At 38.4% G+C, this 19,542-nt stretch overlaps 1 protein-coding gene across 1 annotated transcript in view; it reads right to left on the reverse strand.

Annotated features, from left to right (window-relative positions):
- The window catches only part of LRP2 (LDL receptor related protein 2), a 231,935-nt gene that overhangs the window by 77,313 nt on the left and 135,080 nt on the right, over positions 1-19,542 (reverse strand). Inside the window, exons 34-41 of the mRNA XM_054476935.2 lie at positions 16,009-16,118; positions 11,813-11,990; positions 9,258-9,471; positions 7,561-7,800; positions 5,042-5,230; positions 1,920-2,840; positions 1,613-1,778; positions 1,068-1,226 (exon numbers count right to left, since the gene is read on the reverse strand). Coding sequence (XP_054332910.1) covers positions 1,068-1,226; positions 1,613-1,778; positions 1,920-2,840; positions 5,042-5,230; positions 7,561-7,800; positions 9,258-9,471; positions 11,813-11,990; positions 16,009-16,118 — 2,177 coding nt within the window. The remainder of the gene's footprint in view (positions 1-1,067; positions 1,227-1,612; positions 1,779-1,919; positions 2,841-5,041; positions 5,231-7,560; positions 7,801-9,257; positions 9,472-11,812; positions 11,991-16,008; positions 16,119-19,542) is intronic.

The following is a 19,542-nucleotide window of genomic DNA, read 5'->3' on the forward strand; positions in this document are numbered from 1 at the left end:
TTTCAAGTGGGGCATACGGCAGCTGGAAATATTTCTTCTGGTGATGGGGGGTCTTGTTTGCTTATCAAACAATAGCCTATATAAAATCATTGACTTCCAAATATGAATAGTAATCCTACAAAAGGAACCAGGTTGATATTAGAAACAGGAAAACATGAAATAATCCATGTAATGCATGGAACTCAGTGTTGAGCACATAGCAGACTCTCAATAAAACAATAACATTTCCATCCCACTTCCTTAGTGACTTTTTCAATTTGATATTTATTGAGTGCCTTGAGGTGTTTACCTAGAATAATCCAAGCTTAGACTCAAAGCATCACTGCTTTGTTTCAAATAGGAGAATAAAGAAAAGATCAGGAGGTTAGGTGCTTGGCATCACAAGCCTAAAATTCCAAAGAAATATGCAAGAAAAATTAAGGTTCCTGATACGTAGACACCAGCCATAATAAACAAAATCATTTCATCCCTTCAACTATTCCATTAGGATGACTGGAATGTGAGACATATGCGGGGTACTTGAAGAAGTTTACATACAAAATTAGAGTTGACAAAAGGAAAATATTAAGAAATGTGCTGAGGAGAAGCTTGCCAGAGAAGAAAGAGTCTATTTGAAAAGACGACAAAAAGTCAGACTGAAGAAAAGAATTTTCTAGAAGACATTGAATGCTAAAGCCCAGAAAAAACCATAATATCAATGGGCATTTAAAAGTCATTCAGATTTTATAGCAGTTACCTAGGGCCTGCAGAATGTAAGTTGAGTAATTCCATTTGTAATTCTAAATTGAGAAAATACATTTATAATTATAGCTGAAATTATAGATATATTTAGCAATGCATCTTTAGATGTCTTTTAGTTCATAACTATTCAATGCATGATATAGATAAATTTTCGCAGTATGTTCACCAAGTTCCAATATAAACATAGTTCCTAAAACTGTGATTCTATGTTTCGGCAATGTCTATCTGGCATGTTATATTTTCATCACATGATGCAAATCCCTCTTCTTCGGAAATGGAAGGAAAAACTCTTCTTAACACCCACATGAGTAACCAGAGACACCTACAGACTAGCATCCACCCAGTAGAGAAGGTCCTCCTCATAGTCCAGAGTCAGCCCACTGGGCATGACCAGACTGCTGTTCACAATGGGTACCCGGAAGTTTCCTCCCAATGTGGCTCTCTCGATTTTGGCATGTGTATCCCAGTCAGCCCAGTACAGGTACCTAGTCATACAAAAGGAGTCAATAATTAATTCACAGGGAACCTCATAGTCCTTTAAAAAAAAAAAAAAAGGACAATATTCTTTAATGGCAAATTGCCAGTAACATGGCAAAAGAAACTCCATTTCTACTTATACAACTCGTCCAAAAGGTATCTAGTGAGCCAGGGTGTTGACTTCCTAGTATGTTGCCAACCTTTCTGCCGTCAAAGGGAGCTATGCGCTGCACCCTCCTTTCCAGGTAAAATCACTCAATATGCTTTCACTTTTGAATCTGTAGTCATAGTGTTACAAGCCCATAACACACTGGCTATCTATGAACATAATTTCAGGCCCCACTTTTTCCAGAAATAAGCAGACAGAAATATAACAAAGAAGATGATGGCATACCCTTGGCAGGGATCTAACACAATTGCTCTTGGTTTTGGAACGCGGGCTATCACAGTGCGGTTAGACCCATCTTCAGCCATGGAATTAATCGTCTGGTTGAGGTAGTCACTGTAATAAATTCTTCTAGTAATCCAGTCAAAGGCAATGCCATCAGCAGTCCCTATACCTGGACACATACCAGCAGACATACACACAAGCACACACAAAGACATTAGAGTCTCATATGCATTAGAAACACTCAGTCATCCATGTGTGTTGACCCCATTGTGCCTACTTGCAGGACAAGCAGCACCTGGAGTGCACTTACCTGAAGCAACGACAGTTGGAGTATGGATCCCTGAAGACAGGGTGACATAGGAAATCTGTCCAACTCCAGAGGCTAAATTTTGTGTGAAGTAGATTCTATCACTTACACCATCATAGTCTAGAGACATGACAGTTCTTTCCACATTTATTGTTTGGAAAGGTGGGCTATGGTTTTCAGGGTCCAAGTGTAAGCTTCTCAAGGAATTAGACAAGGCAAAGATGAGGAAATTTTCTGTTGAAATGGCACAATTCTTGCCATCACTTTGCAGGGTCCCAAAGGCACAGTCACATTTTGGGGTGTGCAATCCAGGCAGAGCAAAGCAGAGATGAGAGCACCCACCACTGTTTTCCAAGCAAGGGTTGTTGTTGACCTCTGCTGGTGACCGGGGCTGGACTTGCTTGTCAAAGATGGTCACATCTCTTAGCCAGTTGATATTGTCTCTTATCACTGTGGGTGGGTCTGTATTCTCTGGTTCCTTGCTGGCTTGGAAGATTTTTTTCAAATTCCTATCTACCCATATGATAGAATTTTCAAAAACAGTGATGCCATAAGGAGTTGGGTAACGACTACCATAACGAATCACTTCAGAGTTCTCTCCATTGATACGAATCCTTGCAATTATATCTAAAGAATCATCAACCCAATAAACGTAGCCATCACTTCGGTCCACTGCCAAGCCCCGTGGTGTGACAATGCCCTCTGACACAAGCACAGTTCGATTGGTACAGTCAAGGAAAGAACGCTCAATCTTTGGTCTCTGCCCATAGTCAGCCCAGAAGAGGTATCTGTTCTTGGGATCTACAACAATATGCCTAGGCATGTCCACTGTGACTTTAAGAAGAACACGGCGGTAAGTAGTATTGATCCGCAGAACTTCTATCAGTGTTTCAGAAACAAAGGCATTGGTGAAATAAAGATTTCCTACGGGAAAATGCAAGTGCATGCTGATCAATGGAGAACCAAGAAGAAAAAAAGGAGAACTTTACAAATTCAGAACAAAATATATAAGGTTGAAGTTTGGGTCACTATATGTTGTCTTTTCCAAGATTATAAATGTCCCAGTGTAGGCTTAGAAAAATAAATTCTTATTCCTAGGAATTATAGAGATTGCATCTTCAAATTTAGAGAGAAAGTGCCTATCTTCAGCTTCTAAAGTAGATTAGAATTCATAGCAACATCATAACCGACTTTCTACTGAAAGTTATATTTTCCAGAATGTCCCTCCTTTTCTATCTGAAGCTCTAAATGCTTAATACCTACTTGAAACACTCTAAATATACATTTTCATAGCACAACTTCTACCCCAATGTGATAAAAGTAGCAAAGAGGGAGCACCAGCAGCATCTCAGGTTGTTATTGCTGTTATCAAATGGTCTTTGTGCTTAAGGTTAACATGAAGTTTTTCCTTAGTCTTTCTAACTAATGTAGGTGTTTTCATCCCATGGACCTTCTAAAAGTGACCAAACAAAAGTCCATTTCCTTTTGGGCCTTATGTAAATGCTAGAATAAAAAGATGACTTTATGAAGATAGTATAATAAGTAGAGAATGATCACAAATTATTGATTTCATGTAGTTGAAAGTCTGTTGTTGAACTATCAATGCTACTACGAAGACACACATATTTTGTTCCTATATCTGATTCAAACCACCTCTAGAGAAATCAGGCCAATGTGAAATATGTTACTGATACATTTTTTCATTACCTAACTCTACTTGCCATGTATATATTTGCTCATTTCCAATCCTTTAATCCAGGGTTGGCAAACTTTTTCTGTAAAGGGTCAGATAATAAATATTCTAGGCTTTGCAGAGCATATGGTTTCACAAGTACTCAACACTGCCACTATAACACGAAAGCAGCCATAGACAATACACAAATAAATGGGCATAGCTGTGTTACAATAAAACTTTATTTACAAAAACAGGCAACAGGCTGCATTTGACTCACGGGCCACAGTTTGCTGACTACTGCTTTATCTATACCCTCAGAAATAGTAATTTCTATTCAGGAACGGAGTTAGGAACCCAATTAAAGCTTTATTTAACCATACTACCATATTTACTTTTTGCAATAAACTCTTATTATAGTACTTAGATTTTCATAATACATGCTAATATTTCCTTTTTTGTTGTTGTTTTTATTTGAGAAAGAGTCTCACTCTGTCACCCAGGCTTGACAGCAGTGGCATAATCTCAGCCCACTGCAACCTCCACCTCCCGGGTTCAAGTGATTCTCTTGCCTCAGCCTCCTGAGTAGCTGGGATTACAGGCACACGCCACCACGCCTGACTAATTTTTTTGTTTTTGGTAGAGATGGGGTTTCACCATGTTGGTCAGGCTGGTCTCAAACTCTTGACCTCAGGTGATCCGCCTGCCTCAGCCTCCTAAAGTGCTGAGATTACAGGCATGAGCCACTGCACCCTGCCTACATGCTAATATTTCTAAGTGATGCCTACTTACCAAGCTTGATCCAATGATACTGATTTTATGTAGAATTGGATTATATTCCAAAACATATAATACCACTAATTATGAGTGGTATTTTTACTCAAACGAGTGATAAAAATGAGTGGTTATTCAAGCTTATGTGCATGAATAAATACAACTAAGTTAATGTAATACTGGACCAGGCATTTTAAAAAATTACTGATAAAATATCTCATGATCTAAGTGATTTTTATATATGAATAAAAGGAAGCAATTAAGAATTTGGCAACTAAAATTGCTCAGCTTCAAAGTAAATGAATGCTGTTCCATAGTTTATATTTTTATATCCCTTTCTCTTGAAAATTTAGAAAATTTCTAATGCAGAAATCAGGTGCAAATCTAAGTGTAAAAAAACCAAATCCACATAATTTAATATTTTAGCCATTTTTGTCTTCAGATTATGTTAATAACAGAAGAAAATGATAATGATTAATTTGTTATAAATCTGTAAACTGAAACACCATATCATTTATCAAATAGACACATAGCTTAATCTAGATTCAATGTATCTTAAATGGTCTTAATAACTGTCTAGAGAAACAAACCTGTAGCACATGGAGTTAGGCTAAACTTTCTAGCATAAATAAGATGACAGAGATGCAAACACATTAAAATCACCATACAGCTTACATACCTGCTACCCAATCCACTGCAATACCCCGGACTCCATTTTCTCCTATTCCATGTGTCACAATGTTCGTCAAAGAAGATCCATCTGGTTTAATTCGACGGATCGCATTATCAGATGCCACTGAGCTGCTAAAATCACACCAATAAATAAAGCCAGAGGACACATCCACATCCACATGCAGTGCATTTCGTCCTGGAAGTTAAGAAAAGATCATTGAACAATGCTGTCACTGAAATTAGAACTTTTAAATGTCTGCCCTTCCTCTCAAACCCTCATTCCCAACCCCCTGCTCTGAGCATCTCCCCATTACAAAATGAAACCCTTTTTTCCCAGTTGCAGTGAGCAGACCCACATCTTGGTTTCTACTCTTTCCCACTATAAGGAGCTCTTGCTCCCGGGAGAAATGCTGATTATAGGTTTAGGCAGGGAAGGTACGAAGTGAGCGTGAAACACCTTATTGTACCAAGAAACAAGGCGTACACAGAAATACACAGGTCGCCACTTGAAGAGGTTCTCCCTGGCCAAAATGGATCCACTAGAACACCAAAAGAAGGATTACAGTAATTGACTGTAACACACTGAATTTAAAAAATAAAAATTTGACCCCATAATAATAATAAATTATTTAAAAGGTAAACCGAGGAGACACGAAGAGCTTTCCTTTATAGAAGAATATTATCTAACAAATGTAAAGGGAATGCTAGAATAAGAAAATCACCATTTTGCAATCCTCAATTAAATAATCATTTCAAACAAGGATCATCAATGGCTGCCAAAACCAATGGGTAAAACATGCTTGGGAACCAAGACATTCACAGGGCCTAAGTGTGACTGCATAGATTCCACCGAAATTAAGAAGGAAGAAAATACACCTTTAAAAAGCAGCAGTGTAGCAGTGACCACCTTAACCAAGTGATTAAACTCAAACGCCACTAAGAGCAGGACAAGCTGACGTTATGTTCTTCCTAATAAGATTCTGTATCAACTAACACAGCATAACCTATAAAGTATTATTGCTAAATGTATTTAGCCTTGATCTAATCAAGCAATTAGACCTAACTTCCATTTCATGAGAACTGCAGGGTAATGCAAAAAATGAAAGACAGGCTAAATATTCAGACAAATCTTCAGTGTGGGATTCTCAAAGACAACAGGTCTGCCTCTTTAAAACATCAATGTCATAGCAAAAAGCTAGAGGCAACTACTCCAAACTGGAAGAAACTAATGAGATATTCCCAGTGCAATGCATGAATCTTGATTAGATCTTGTATGGAACAAAACAGCTATATATAAAATATTGTGAGGCCAACTGGAGAAATATGATTATGAATATTTAATAATGCCCTTTGAAACTGTATGCTAACATATGTAGGGGTAAAGTGGCATGGTATTAAAATTTATTTTCAAAAGGTTCATCAAAAATGAATGTGAATGCATACGCATGTACACACACACACACATACAAATTGAGAGCTCAAATGTGATGAAATGTTAACAACTGTTAAATCCTGGTAAAGGGTATAAGGATATTTGCTAAATCTTTCAACGTTTCTGTGTTTGAACATTTTTTTAATGAAAAGCTGGGAGAAAAAACTATTGAATTTGTCATATCTGTACAAGATGATAACTTAGATCCATAACTTTTTAGATATGGAAAAACGAAGATGAGTCATGAGTCCACGTGAACATGACCATCAGGGAGGAGGATGTGTGGGACTGGAAGCTCTTTTATTCCTTTCTCCAGATGCATTTCTGTATTTTCTGACCATCTCTACCACCCCTTCATTCACTTCATCCTTTTCTCCTTCCTTTCTACCCTCTATTTCTATCTTTAGCCTGTGACATTCTCCTAGCAATGTCAGAAAACTCTTAGTTCCTCTTGTGCTAAGGTATACCTAAAAACCTTGGTTCATCTAGGAAGCAAGTGATCATTTTATACATTCACAGTATGTAAGCACAAAGTGCTGCAAAAATATGATTACTAAAGAGGGACTAATACTGTGAACTCTTTTGCTTCAATTCACCAAATATATATTAATAAATCAAATTGTGGACTATTTCATTACCATATTAAATAGTAGTATACCTTCTACCATAAATCTCCATTAATAGTCAGAAATAGGGCATGGTTCTTCGGAACACCAACTCTGTAGTACCTCTTGCAGACCCATCCTACATTCTATATTGCTCTGGGCCTGTGGTTCTTAGTGTGATCCATGGGCCAGCACCATCAGCATGCCCTGGGAGCTTATTAGGAGTCCAGATTCTCTGGCCCTACCCTAGACTACAAAATCCGAAAAATCTGGGGACGAGGCCTGGAGTTGTGTTGGCATGAGCCCTCCAGGTGATTCTGAGACACACTAAAGTTTGAAAAATGCTTTAGGCTGTGCCAGTTGATTTAAAGGGAAAGGAAAGCTTCATTATGCACTGAATCCAAACATGAAGAAATGTTTTTATGTCACCAGGGATTTCAACCTGGTGCCAGATGAAGTCAAATCTTACTTATATTGGAGTTGGCATACCTTGGCCTGCCACTGGCACCATGGTTTCTGAATGATCTGACAATTCCAAGCTAAAGCCTCTGATTGCAGACAGCATTGAAACAACAATGAAAGAGTTATATGGAGAGCAGGTCCGATTATCAGGATTGAGTTTAAATCCAGTGGCACAGGCGCAGGAAAACAATCCTCCTGGTACAGGCAGGCAAATCTGCTGACAGGCATTCATGTTGTTGCTACAGCCATTTGAGGATTCGGCGGCATCTAAATGAAAACAAAATCCATTTGTAACTTTTGATCCTAGCTACTCGCCACCCCATCTCAAATTTCTTTAATTGGGTCACCAAATAATTTATTCTAAAAATTAATAACCAACATATAGTAGCTGAGTTAACAATCTAAAAACAACATTGGAGAGACTAGACCTTATACAATAACACCTAAAGGTATGAAACCAGTAACCCAACTATTGTATAATAGTTAGAGAATGGGGCTTCAATTGTTTTCTTCTACAAATCATGCAAGGATTAGGGAGGTCAGTATATAAATCTGTTCATAATTTGCCCATGAACTGGCACTTAAAATAATATGTTCAGTTACATGATCAATAATGTGATTTTTAAAAAAATATATGAAATAAGATTTAAAGAATAATCCTTGAATTAATGGAATTCTCAGTGACTTGGAAGAAACTGGAGACTATTATTCAAAGTGAAGTAACTCAGGAATGGAAAACCAAACATCGTATGTTCTCAGTGGTATGTGAGAGCTAAGCTATGAGGACACAAAGGCCTAAGAATGATACAATGGACTTTGGGGACTTGGGGGAAGGGTGGGAGGGGGCGAGGGATAAAAGACTACAAATAGGGTGCAGTGTATACTGCTCAGGTGATGGGTGCACCAAAATCTCACAAATCACCACTAAAGAACTTACTCATGTAACCAAACACCACCTGTACCCCCAAAACCTATGGAAAAATAAAATAAAGAAAGAATATTCTTTATAGTAATAAAAAATTAATTTCTATTGCATGTGTTTCTTTCACATGCAGTAAAAAAAAAAAAAAATACCTAGTGACAAACTTAGGTTATAGGACAGGAAACAAATTGTTTGATCATCTTTGGCTGAAGACAAAAGCTATCAAATACATCAAAAAATAATACCTATATCATAACACTAATTTAAAGGGGTAAATCAGAATTAGATTATCTTTGAAAAAAATGTTGAAATAGGCAACATCCAAAAGCATTCCTTTTAAGACTAAAAATTCCATCCCATTACCACTTTCCCAGCAGGCATCCAACTCATATGCCCTGAGCACCTTCTATGTGCCAGGCACTATTCTAATCACAGAGTATTGAGCAGTAAACAAGACAGACAAAATGCCTGCCTGTACGGAGGTTATATTCTAATAAGTAACACAAACAATAGAAAACAGGGTGTTCTATGAAGCAAAAGCAAAGTAAGGAATTGAAAGTAATGGGAAGAGAAAGGGAATAAACTTACTCCGAAGTCAATCTGGCCTTTCAGATGCCAAATTAGCCCTTGGCACTTAACCATGTTTAAGACTTCATTATCATTTTTTAAATATTTCGGGTAATTTCAATTTGTATGCACGTGTATGTACATGAAACTGTGTGTGAGTGTGTGCTTACAAATGTGAGTTACGTGTAAATATGCATTATACACCCACGAATGTGTTTCAGTGACAAATACTTACTGCGTCTGTGATAAACTCGAAGACCCCTCAGATTTGGAACATTATCTCTCAAGACTATTTTGTTGGCCCCAGTGGCCTTGTCAACTCTTTCAATGACCTCATACTGTTCATCAGTATAATAAAGGAAAGAATCATGGACTGCAATTCCCCAGGGGTGGGAAAGCTGGTGTACCAGGATCATTCGATCTGTTCCATCCACATTTCCTCTTTCAATCTAAAGGAGTGGAATTTTCATTAGTTTCATGGATTCATGGTGAAAATTTTGAACATTTAAACACTAATATTCTCCTAATTACAATGTCTCACATTTATACAGCCCTCTATCTCTTACAGAGGTTTTTCACATCTATTTTCTGATTTGATCATCACAACTACACCAAGCAGCAGGTCAGGAAAATGTCACTGTGCCCATTTCACTGATAATGAAGACAGAGCTCACATGAGTCACCTTTTCAGGTGGCATGGTGAAGAAAAGGGAGCTAAACCACTAGTCCCTGCATGTGATATTCTGCTCAAGGATATACTCAAACATCTAAGAGTGGGTCATTGCACAGGAGCTGACTCACCCTGAGTTTAACACCTTCACTGACAATTTCTGTAATGGAGATTGGAAATATGCCCCCAAACAACCACAGAGGACAGCAAGACGGGACGGGGCCAAAAATGGTGCCATTAAATTTGAACAGATAACAAGCTTTAATCAAAATAGCTTTGGCACACTGGAAAAGAACCACAAGAATAAAGTCCCTAAGGGAAAATGACAAGTAGTCAGCTTCCTCTGGAAGAAAAATGAAATGCAGATGTAGCTGGTTTAATTGCACTCCAAAAACCTGCCTCAAGTGCCTGCTCTGTGCCAGGATCTGGGCTGGGTATTGGCGAGAGACACAGTGTGGCTTTACTGCAATGGCTGACAAGGGAGCCCAGCAGTTACAAGAGTGGTTATGCCCTAGAAACTGATCGAAGTTCTAGAATTTAGAACATAAGGAACATGAGCTTGGAGGAGAGAGTGGAGAGAGTGGAGGCCAGGACCAGATTAGCTGAGCAGCCTCACAGAAGTGTTGGGAGCTACTCCTCAGAGCAAGGCTCAGCTTGGAGTACCAAGTGATCCAACTTGCTGACTGTGGCTTTATGAAGAAAACATGTCTCCAACTTGAAAACAGGCTTCACCACTGAAGGCCATGCCTAGTCAAGGCCAGAGAGAGGTGGAGGTGGCAGAAAAGATCTGGGTATGAGTGACAGGCTGAGGATGGATTGCAGCATTTGGTGATGATTAAACAAGGAGAGTGAAGGAGAAATAAGGGAACTACACTAGGAGAAAGGTTGGAGAGTCACACCACTAACAAGCTTGCAGATTTAGAAGCTGTGTCCTGTCAGATGTGTGTACAGAAACCATACCACGTAACAAGAGCTTCCTCATCATTGCACACATGCACACAACTCTGCAAAGTGTTTTCACACACATCATCACTTCTTTTCAATCTCCAAAGCTTACTACCATTATAGGTCCATATTCGGAGTGAAGTTAGTACTTGTTGAACAAACAATGAACTGAAAGCCAAACCTACTGCACAATATTATGAAAAGCATCAATGTCAAGGATCTGAAGTAACTACTGTTAAAAAGCAAGGAAGGGACTAGCATATATTCAGTTCAGCACCCAAAGCAATGCTTCATCAATAATTATTATTGAGCACTGTCTATGTGCTTAGCCCCAGCTCAGTGAAGGTCAAATACTATTTCAATGAGTGAACAAGACTTTATAGTTTCTGCTTCTTATTGTAGAATATAATGAACCCAACCTTGGAGCTGAAAATCACTGCAAAAGAAAGTTTCACACGTGCATTAATCATGTTAAAATATTAGAGAAGAATGTGTAGCTACGAGGGGACGCTGAGTTCAGAACCTTGCTACATAAATAGATACATACATACATACACACACACATAGGTAGATACATAGAATATACCTATATCCTATACAGATATATAAATTCTATATTCTATATAGAATAGATATATATTCTGTATTCTATAAATATATATTCTATATTCTATAATATATATTCTATATCTACATAGATCATATATAGAATCTATATAGATTCTATATACCATATAGTATAGACATATATTCTATATTTTTTATATATATATTCTCTCCATATATACAGGTATATGTATATTCTCTATAATTGGAGAACCCAGAGTACTTTCAAAGAAAAACACTGAAATCACTAAACCATGAAGAAATGGCTCTGAAACGACAAGTAAGAAATGACAAATGGAATTAATTTATCCTGAAGAAAAACAAACGTTGGTGGGAAAATTAATAAACATTACCCTATAGGGAACTATGCACATACTATAAAGAACTGGACTTCAGCTAGGGGCGAGGTATGTGCAAGGAAGAGAAGTTATTGGGAGAAAGGGCAATGAAACACTGGTACAAGTTACCAAGTAAGATTGTTCAAGAACTACTGCCTGACAGCTCAGAACACTCAGCATCAGCTACACCAGCTCAGCATAAAGACCAAAAGACTGAAAGGGTGCTCATACCACTCCTCTTCCAGTGACTGCCCAGTAGAGTTTCTGCTCTTCGATGTCAAGGGTGACACACTCCAGGTGTTCGAGGTTCCCAGTGAAGAGAGTTTTCACAGATGTGCCATCCATGTTAGCACTGGCGATCTTGGCAGGAACCCCACTGTCAGTTCCTTGGTCTGACCAGTACAGCTTCCTACGACCATGAAAAACACCAGCATGTAACAAAACAGAAGGTGGATTTGAGTCAGCGACATAAATGACAATGTGTATTACTTGTCCTCAAGATGCTCACAATACAATGGGCAAAGGCTGAAAATCAATATCTCGTGGCATACAATGTGGAGGGGTACTTCACCAGTGTTCTACCAATGTCGGTATATTTGCTAGCTATAATTGGAGTAGAGGCCATTTAAATGGTATCTGGAATAAGAAGCTAGGGTTTCCCACTGGCAGCTGAACTTTTAGCATGGTCAGATGTGTGGGAAGCTTATGACAAGGAAGAAACCTACATCAATAATCCCTCCATCTTCAGCACATAGTGAAGGCCAAAGCTAATATAAAAAGCTGCCAAGTACACTCCCTGATCACTTATCAGGCATCATTCAATTCTTCTCCAAATCACCATCTACCACAAGACCAGCTACTTAATTATCTAACCTGATTTCTGTGATGAAAAATGCAAAGAGTTTTGAAAACTGACACAGAAAATAGGAGAAATAATGAGTAACACTTTTCTGTGAGAGTGGAATCTCATTATCATGCTGTTGTGGGGTAAGGAAGACTTCTTTTTTCTTTCTATTTCACAGCGATCACGTATGCATGAACCATAATCACCACACAGCATTGCCAAATCCATCATATATGAAAATGTATTAAAATATATGAAGGGCTGTTTTCCATTTCCACTGAAGACGTAACTTCTAGACTTGAACCCAACTTTTAATTCCTTTTGATTGCACCTCCTTCTATATCTTCAATAGACAATCCTCCTACATTCTTTTCTGAAAAGTCCTCAAACCCCTTCATTTAAATAGTCTTTATTCACCTACCTCTTCCACCACCAAATCAATATACCCGTCCTTTGAATTTCATCTTCAGCTCTAAAATTCTCCGCCTCTAAGTTCTCAGACTCTGAAATGGTCTGCTTCGACCAAAAACTCTCATTTCTTCCTTGCTTTAACTTTTCCTATTAAACTTGTTCTTTGCCCTTAAGCCCTGCCTGAGCTCCCAACCCTCCAGTCCCTCTACACCTGGACATCATATGTAACCATTTCAACAACATTCTTATTTATTCTTTTGGGCTCCCATCGTGCCTAAGCTAATCTCCAACCCTGGGTTTCTGCCATTTTTTTCTTTCTCCTCTCCCATTTCAGGCTACCAAGAGCTTCCTGGACATAGCACAAAACTTTCATGAATTCTGAGTTCACTAAAAATTTAAGTTCCCTAATCTAAGCTGAGGATTCTCATCCCTAGCAGACTTTATATCATGTTCCCCATATTGACTCTTTCAAGTCATTCCTGTTCTTCATAAATTTCTAATTCCTTCCCCATAACTTTCACTCTCAATCAATTATTTCTTCATCATTGATCTTTCATCTGCTGCTAAAGAATATGCTCAGGTTTCTCTATTCTGAAAGACATTTTCCTGTTACATTTTGACCTACAAGTTTATCTTTCTCTAACTTTCCAATTCAAAATTCTTAAAAGAGTATTCACATTTCTTCATCCTCCTTCCATTCTTTTAACTTCTACTATCTCTATTCAACATCCGCTCTTGAATATCACCAGAGACCCTATAATTGCCTCAGCTCTTTATTAGTGATCATCCACAAAGATATTTTTCTGCAACAACTGGTTAAATAACATTTATCACAACTTTATCAAGACTTTCTCTTCACTGAGAATCCAAGACATTAGATCCTCAAGTCTCTGTCTTGTTTCTCCTCCTATGTCCTCTGACAAAATTCTAAGCTCTTCTAATTGTCTCCCAACCCAACTGGGTTGCTCTTAGTTACTTGAACAAACCCTCAATTTTCTGTCCCTTTGCTCTTGACCTTCCATTCTTCATATCACCTGATATATCTTAAAAGCTACCATGCCTAGTGAAATTCTAGGTATGCTTTAAGATCCAGTCCAAATGATATCTCTTCCACCAAGCTGAAAGGTCGCCTCTTTATAGCACTATCATCCCAATTTTTTTAGCCTCTCTGTGGCTCTTAATCATATATGAACCTGGGTTATTGTTATTTATACACAGGCCTTATCCTCCTTACTAAGCCATAAATCCTTAAGATTGCAAAGGTTGCAAATTAGGTCTTCAATCTTTGTATCCACCCTCTGAACTTCCCACCATGGCCCCATGAAAGAGACTGCCTCCACTTGCCAAAATTAATGTCTTCCTCTTCTCTCTGGGTAAATAGGTGGACTGCATGTCCTTCGTGCAGTTAGCTGTGGTCATGTGACCCAATTCTAGCTTAAGGAGTGTGAGCACAAGTGGTGTGCACTACTTGTAGGCCTGGCTCATAAAAACCTCCTAGCGAATTTCTGAATGTTCTTTCCTTTACTGCTCAAAAGATCTTGATACCCAGAATGACCTAGGAAGCCTCCTACTGAAGATGGCAGAGCATCCATCAGCCTGGGTCCCCGAATGACTATGTAGAGTACAGCTTCCTCCCATCTTCTGCCCAAACCCCACTGCCCATATAAAAGACAAATAAATTTCTATTTTCTTTGAGCCATTACATATTTTGGAGTTTATTTGCTTCAACAGTTAGCCTATCTTAACTAACACCCAACAAAGGTGCACAATGCAGAAATGTCTGATGAATGAAAAATAATGAGTGAGCCTGAGTTTCAAAAGTAGAATTTCGAACCTAAGACGGTCCTTCTTCTAGAAAGAATAACTGAAAACTAGTACAAGCCAGCAGACACAGAATAGAATGTTTGCTTCTTGTGCCCTTTAAGAATTGGATTTGGTTTCCATGCCATCCTTATTTGAAACAGACAGCTAATACAAATTACTTCTTCAGTGCCCTTCTAGGCCTAAGAATCTGATAACTTTCAAACATTAAGCCAAAATCCATTTGGAATGATGCGACGATCTCTTTAAAAAAAAATCAGTGCTCATATTTTACAATTTGTTATTCTGGTTTATAATATGGTATAGTAGATCAACAGAATGAAATAGCCAATCAAACAGACCAGAGGACTCCAGCCTATATCCATTAAGACCATTTTCTCCGAACTGGTCTTCCTGGCCCTTGCCTCTCTCCACATCAATCCTGACTAATTTTTCTAAAACACAAATTTGGTTCTATCACTCCCTCAGAATTCCTCGCTGGGAAGAGAAAACCAAATACCACATGTTCTCACTTATAAGTGGGAGCTAAACATTGAGCACACATGGACATAAACATGGGAACAACAGACACTGTGGACTACTAGAGAGGGGAGGAAGGGAGGAGGGCATGGGTTGAAAAACTAACTATTGGGTACTATGCTCAGTATCTGGGTACGATATACCCATGTAACAAACCTGCACATGTGCCCCCATATCTAAAATAAAAGTTGAAATTTAAAAAAAAAAAATCCCTACTTGCTCCTTATTACTCAAAAGAATAAAGTTCAACTCCTTAGCATGATATTAAAGGCCCTTCATGATTTGTCCCCAAATGATCTTATCTGTTGTATCTCCCATGTGGTCAACAGCTCCCTACTCTAAGCCTCTGGTTCCAGCTCTCCCCACAATCCTGCTAAGTGCCGCCATACTTCTGTGCCTTCATGGCTCCCTTGGCCTCAAGAATCACTGCCTGGTTGCAACCCATTCTCCGCCTACTAGAAGGCTTCTCATCCTTCAAGGTCTATTGCAAATGTTACATAACCCCTTAGAGCTTTCCATGTCCTTTCAAAGTCAGAATATATTATCAATTCTTATAATGCTATTTTAAAATTCCTAAAATTCTTGCTTGTTTGGAATTAATTTTAAATCCAGTGTTGTTCATTTGAAGACCATAGAACAAAATACAAACAATATCCTGCACATTAAATATAGGTCAGAGCTATTTCTCTTTCTCACTGAGATCTATTATTTTTCAAATCTTGACATATGAAATCAGAAGATGTCCTAATTTGGAAATCTTCCATTTTGTCAGACCCTGACATTAACAAGAACAATGCTGCATGGAAGACCCGTGTCATTTGTGAATACTCACCCACGAGCAGGATCAACAGTTATGCCAATTGGAAAGCCAACTCCAAGAGCTGTCCCATCATTGGCAATCAATGTTTTCCTGTATCTGATATCTCCGTGGAGTGTCAAAACCTATAGCATAAAATCACTTATTAGAACTGAGTTTCATAAGGGGAACCAAAGGAAACTGAGATGAAGGAGAACTTATAATACAAAACAAATTCCAAAGCACGATTAGGGATGGATGAGAGAGGGTTTGCATGAGATTCAGATAATCTATATTGTACTTCAGGGAAATGAGGAAATTAGCTCAATAGAAAATGAGAGTAAGAGCAGCAAAATCACCTCCCAAGTTCCTACTTCCAACTCATCTAAAATTTCAAGAGGGAACATTTTTATGGATAAAAGGAAGATTCAGTTGGGAAAACATACAGAGCCACTGCCTGAAGAAACTGCAAAAATCCTTCAGGAAAGCTAAGAGAAACCTCTGGAAGACAAATGAGAACCCCACAGCTTTCCTGTACCCCGCCAAGGCACTCAGTGGCCAGTTACCGCCAACACAGTTGATCAAAATAGTCCAAATTTACTCAGAGGTACAGTGAATTCTGGTTCCAAGTCAACAACCTAAACTGAAACACATGAGCTGAAATCTCTGCCCTTCCAGGTCCTGACTGTACAACCTGAGGCAAAGAAATTCACCTCTTTGAACTTTATCAGTCAAATATGGAAGGTCTGCATAGACCTTACGGGACTAAGAGATAATACAGGTAAATCACTTAGCACAGCACCCAGCACAACTGTGTTCAATAAACTTCTATTGTTTAATTGGTCCATCTGTTGGTCACTTACTATGTATGAGGTATTAGAGCAAGCATTATTGTATTTGATCCTCACAAACAATTCTGTGAGGTAGATCCCATTATTTTTCTCAATACAGATGAAGAAAAAGAGGCCTAGAGAGGTTTAGTGGCTTTCCCAAGGCTGTCTGTGATTATTACTGTTATAATCACAGTGTTAACAGGGCCCTGATACAGCACATAGAAATATGGTTTATTGGACTAGAAAGAAGTTTCTTACAGCAATGAAGCTATTTTAATACGTACCTAAGACAGTCTAAGAGACAATTAGTAAGAAATTAGAAAATGTCTGTTGATTTTTGCATTAAGGTTTTTCTATAAAACTGCTTTTCAATACAAATAGATTATTTGTGTTTCTCTGTCTCTCACGCATGCGTGTGCACGTGTGCGCACGCATTCACACGCACACATACACACACACACACATATCCTTCTTCTTTCCCTCATTCTTTTCTCTAAATTTTTTTTCTCTGTCTATTGTCTGGTATCTTTCACTCCTGCTTGGACTAAGGTAATTTTTCTTTTCTCAGTTTGCCTCTTTCTGCTACAGTCTCTCTCCTTTTCCTAAGACTAAGGATCTCTTTGGTTCAAAGTTCCTTTTCTTGTTTTCTGGAATATATAGAGCTCTCTCTCACACGGCCATTCTGTAGGCTTTACAATTCAGCTATAAAATTTCTTTTAGTGGATGGGAACACAGCTACCCCTAGTGGATAACAGTTTCTTCACTGTTTCTCTTATTTTCGAGTTGGAGTTAAACACGAACTACTCTTAGGCAGGAAGGAATATTATACAGGTAAACAGAAAGTGAATACGATTCCTATTTTCTTAATTAATCCAACAATCACTTGGAAGACTTACTTACAATTTAAATGACCTAAGGGGAAACACCAGTAAAACCATTAAAAGGGCAATTTGCCCTTGGATCATTATTCTCATAGGTCTTTCATGGATCTTCTAAAAATATTGATCATTTGAGGGAAACAGCGCTCTGTATTTACAGGATACCTCAGTGTTATGAAGCACTTTTACTTACTCAGCCATAAACTCCACTGTACAGATGAGAAAACAGGCTCAGAGAAGTTAAGTAATTTGTCCAAGGTCGAATAGCTCATAAGTGGAGAAAATGTGGTGTTGTCCCCAGTCATAAAATGCATTTCCATGTTTCAGGGTCTTTATTCAACTGTTTTTCTCTGCCTGGGACACCTTTTCCCTATGTCTTCATTTGGCAGAAATAAAAACAGTCATCCCCCTCATCCATGGGGGACAAATTCCAAGATCACCAATGGATGCCTGAAACCTCAGATAGTACTGAACGCTATATATACTATGTTTTTTCCTACACATACACACCTATGATAAAGTTTAATTTATAAATTAGACACGGTAAGAGATTAACAATAATCCAAAAATAGAACAACTATAACAATATACTGTAATAACAATTATGTGAATATGGTCTCTCTCTCTCTCCTTTTAAACATCTTATTGTGCTGTACTCACCTATTCTGAGGCCACTGCAGGTAACTGAAACCTCAGAAAGTGAAATCCTCGGATAAGGAAGGATGTATTAGTCATCTTTCAAGACTCAGCTCACAAGTAACCATGAATGGGAAGTCTGCATGCTCTCTCCCCTCACTTATACCTCTGCCTCCAATCACTAGCACTTTATATTCACTGGCTTTATCACAGTTACAACACTGGGGCACAGGTATTTGTTTATGAATCTATCTCACAGATATGTGAGCTACTTAAAGACAAAATCTTTAAAATCATCTTAGAATATCCAGGACCAACTGATCCATAGAAAGCATTTCCTAGCTCATTAAATGAATGAATAAAATGAGCAAGCAACCCAGACTCAAAGCCAGGTCTTTGGACTCCAAATCAAAATATCCTTCCTCTGTACCACACTGCATTGGGGCATAATTAGAAACTTTTGGTTCATGTGGTTAAAGTGGCCTTACCAATCCATACACACATGCATGCTCAGTTATTCTCCAACTGGCTGCTACTGCATTGCACCTAACACTAATGGGAAAGACATGTTCCCTGCTTTTGGAAAACTATCAGTTTAAAAGAAAAGAACCCCATTTACTAGTCAAGAGACCAAGAGATAAAATAAGAGCATATTAATTGTCATTTGGAATTAAGACAGCTTTGCACTGGGTGGACTCTAGAGAGATATGAGTTTGTTAGTAAGGTTCTTAGGCAGTAGATGTTGCCTATGTTTAATTTGGAGGATGATAGTTTTAGTTGAAATCATGAAAAATATTTTCTGCCACTGTCAAAGAGGGTTAAACCAGTCTGGATTGCCAGAGTTGTAGTTTATAAAAGTGCAAAGAGAGAATACTGCTCAGGAATTAGAGCAGCGAAGCTGACCATTTAAGACAACTTCTTAGCTTCTGTGGGCCTTGATTTCTGATGTAAAAAATAAAAATAAAAAAAGAGCTTGAACCAGAGGAGCCTCCAAGGGGCCCTTCATGTTAACACCTGATGATTCTACCTGGCTTGAGATATTTGTGCACACCGCAAATTTTCCTCTCATCACAAATGGCTACCAGACCTGCCTGCCCTCAGGAATGTTGCGAGGATTAAATTAGATGCTAGTGAAAGGTCTTTGTAAACTCAAGCGCTGTTCTAGTGAGAGCTCTTTTCTCTGCCTGGGACACCTTTTCCCTATTTCTTCATTTGGCAGAAAT

This window comes from Pongo pygmaeus, chromosome 11 (assembly GCF_028885625.2).
Source record: "Pongo pygmaeus isolate AG05252 chromosome 11, NHGRI_mPonPyg2-v2.0_pri, whole genome shotgun sequence".
Taxonomy (NCBI): Eukaryota; Metazoa; Chordata; class Mammalia; order Primates; family Hominidae; genus Pongo; species Pongo pygmaeus.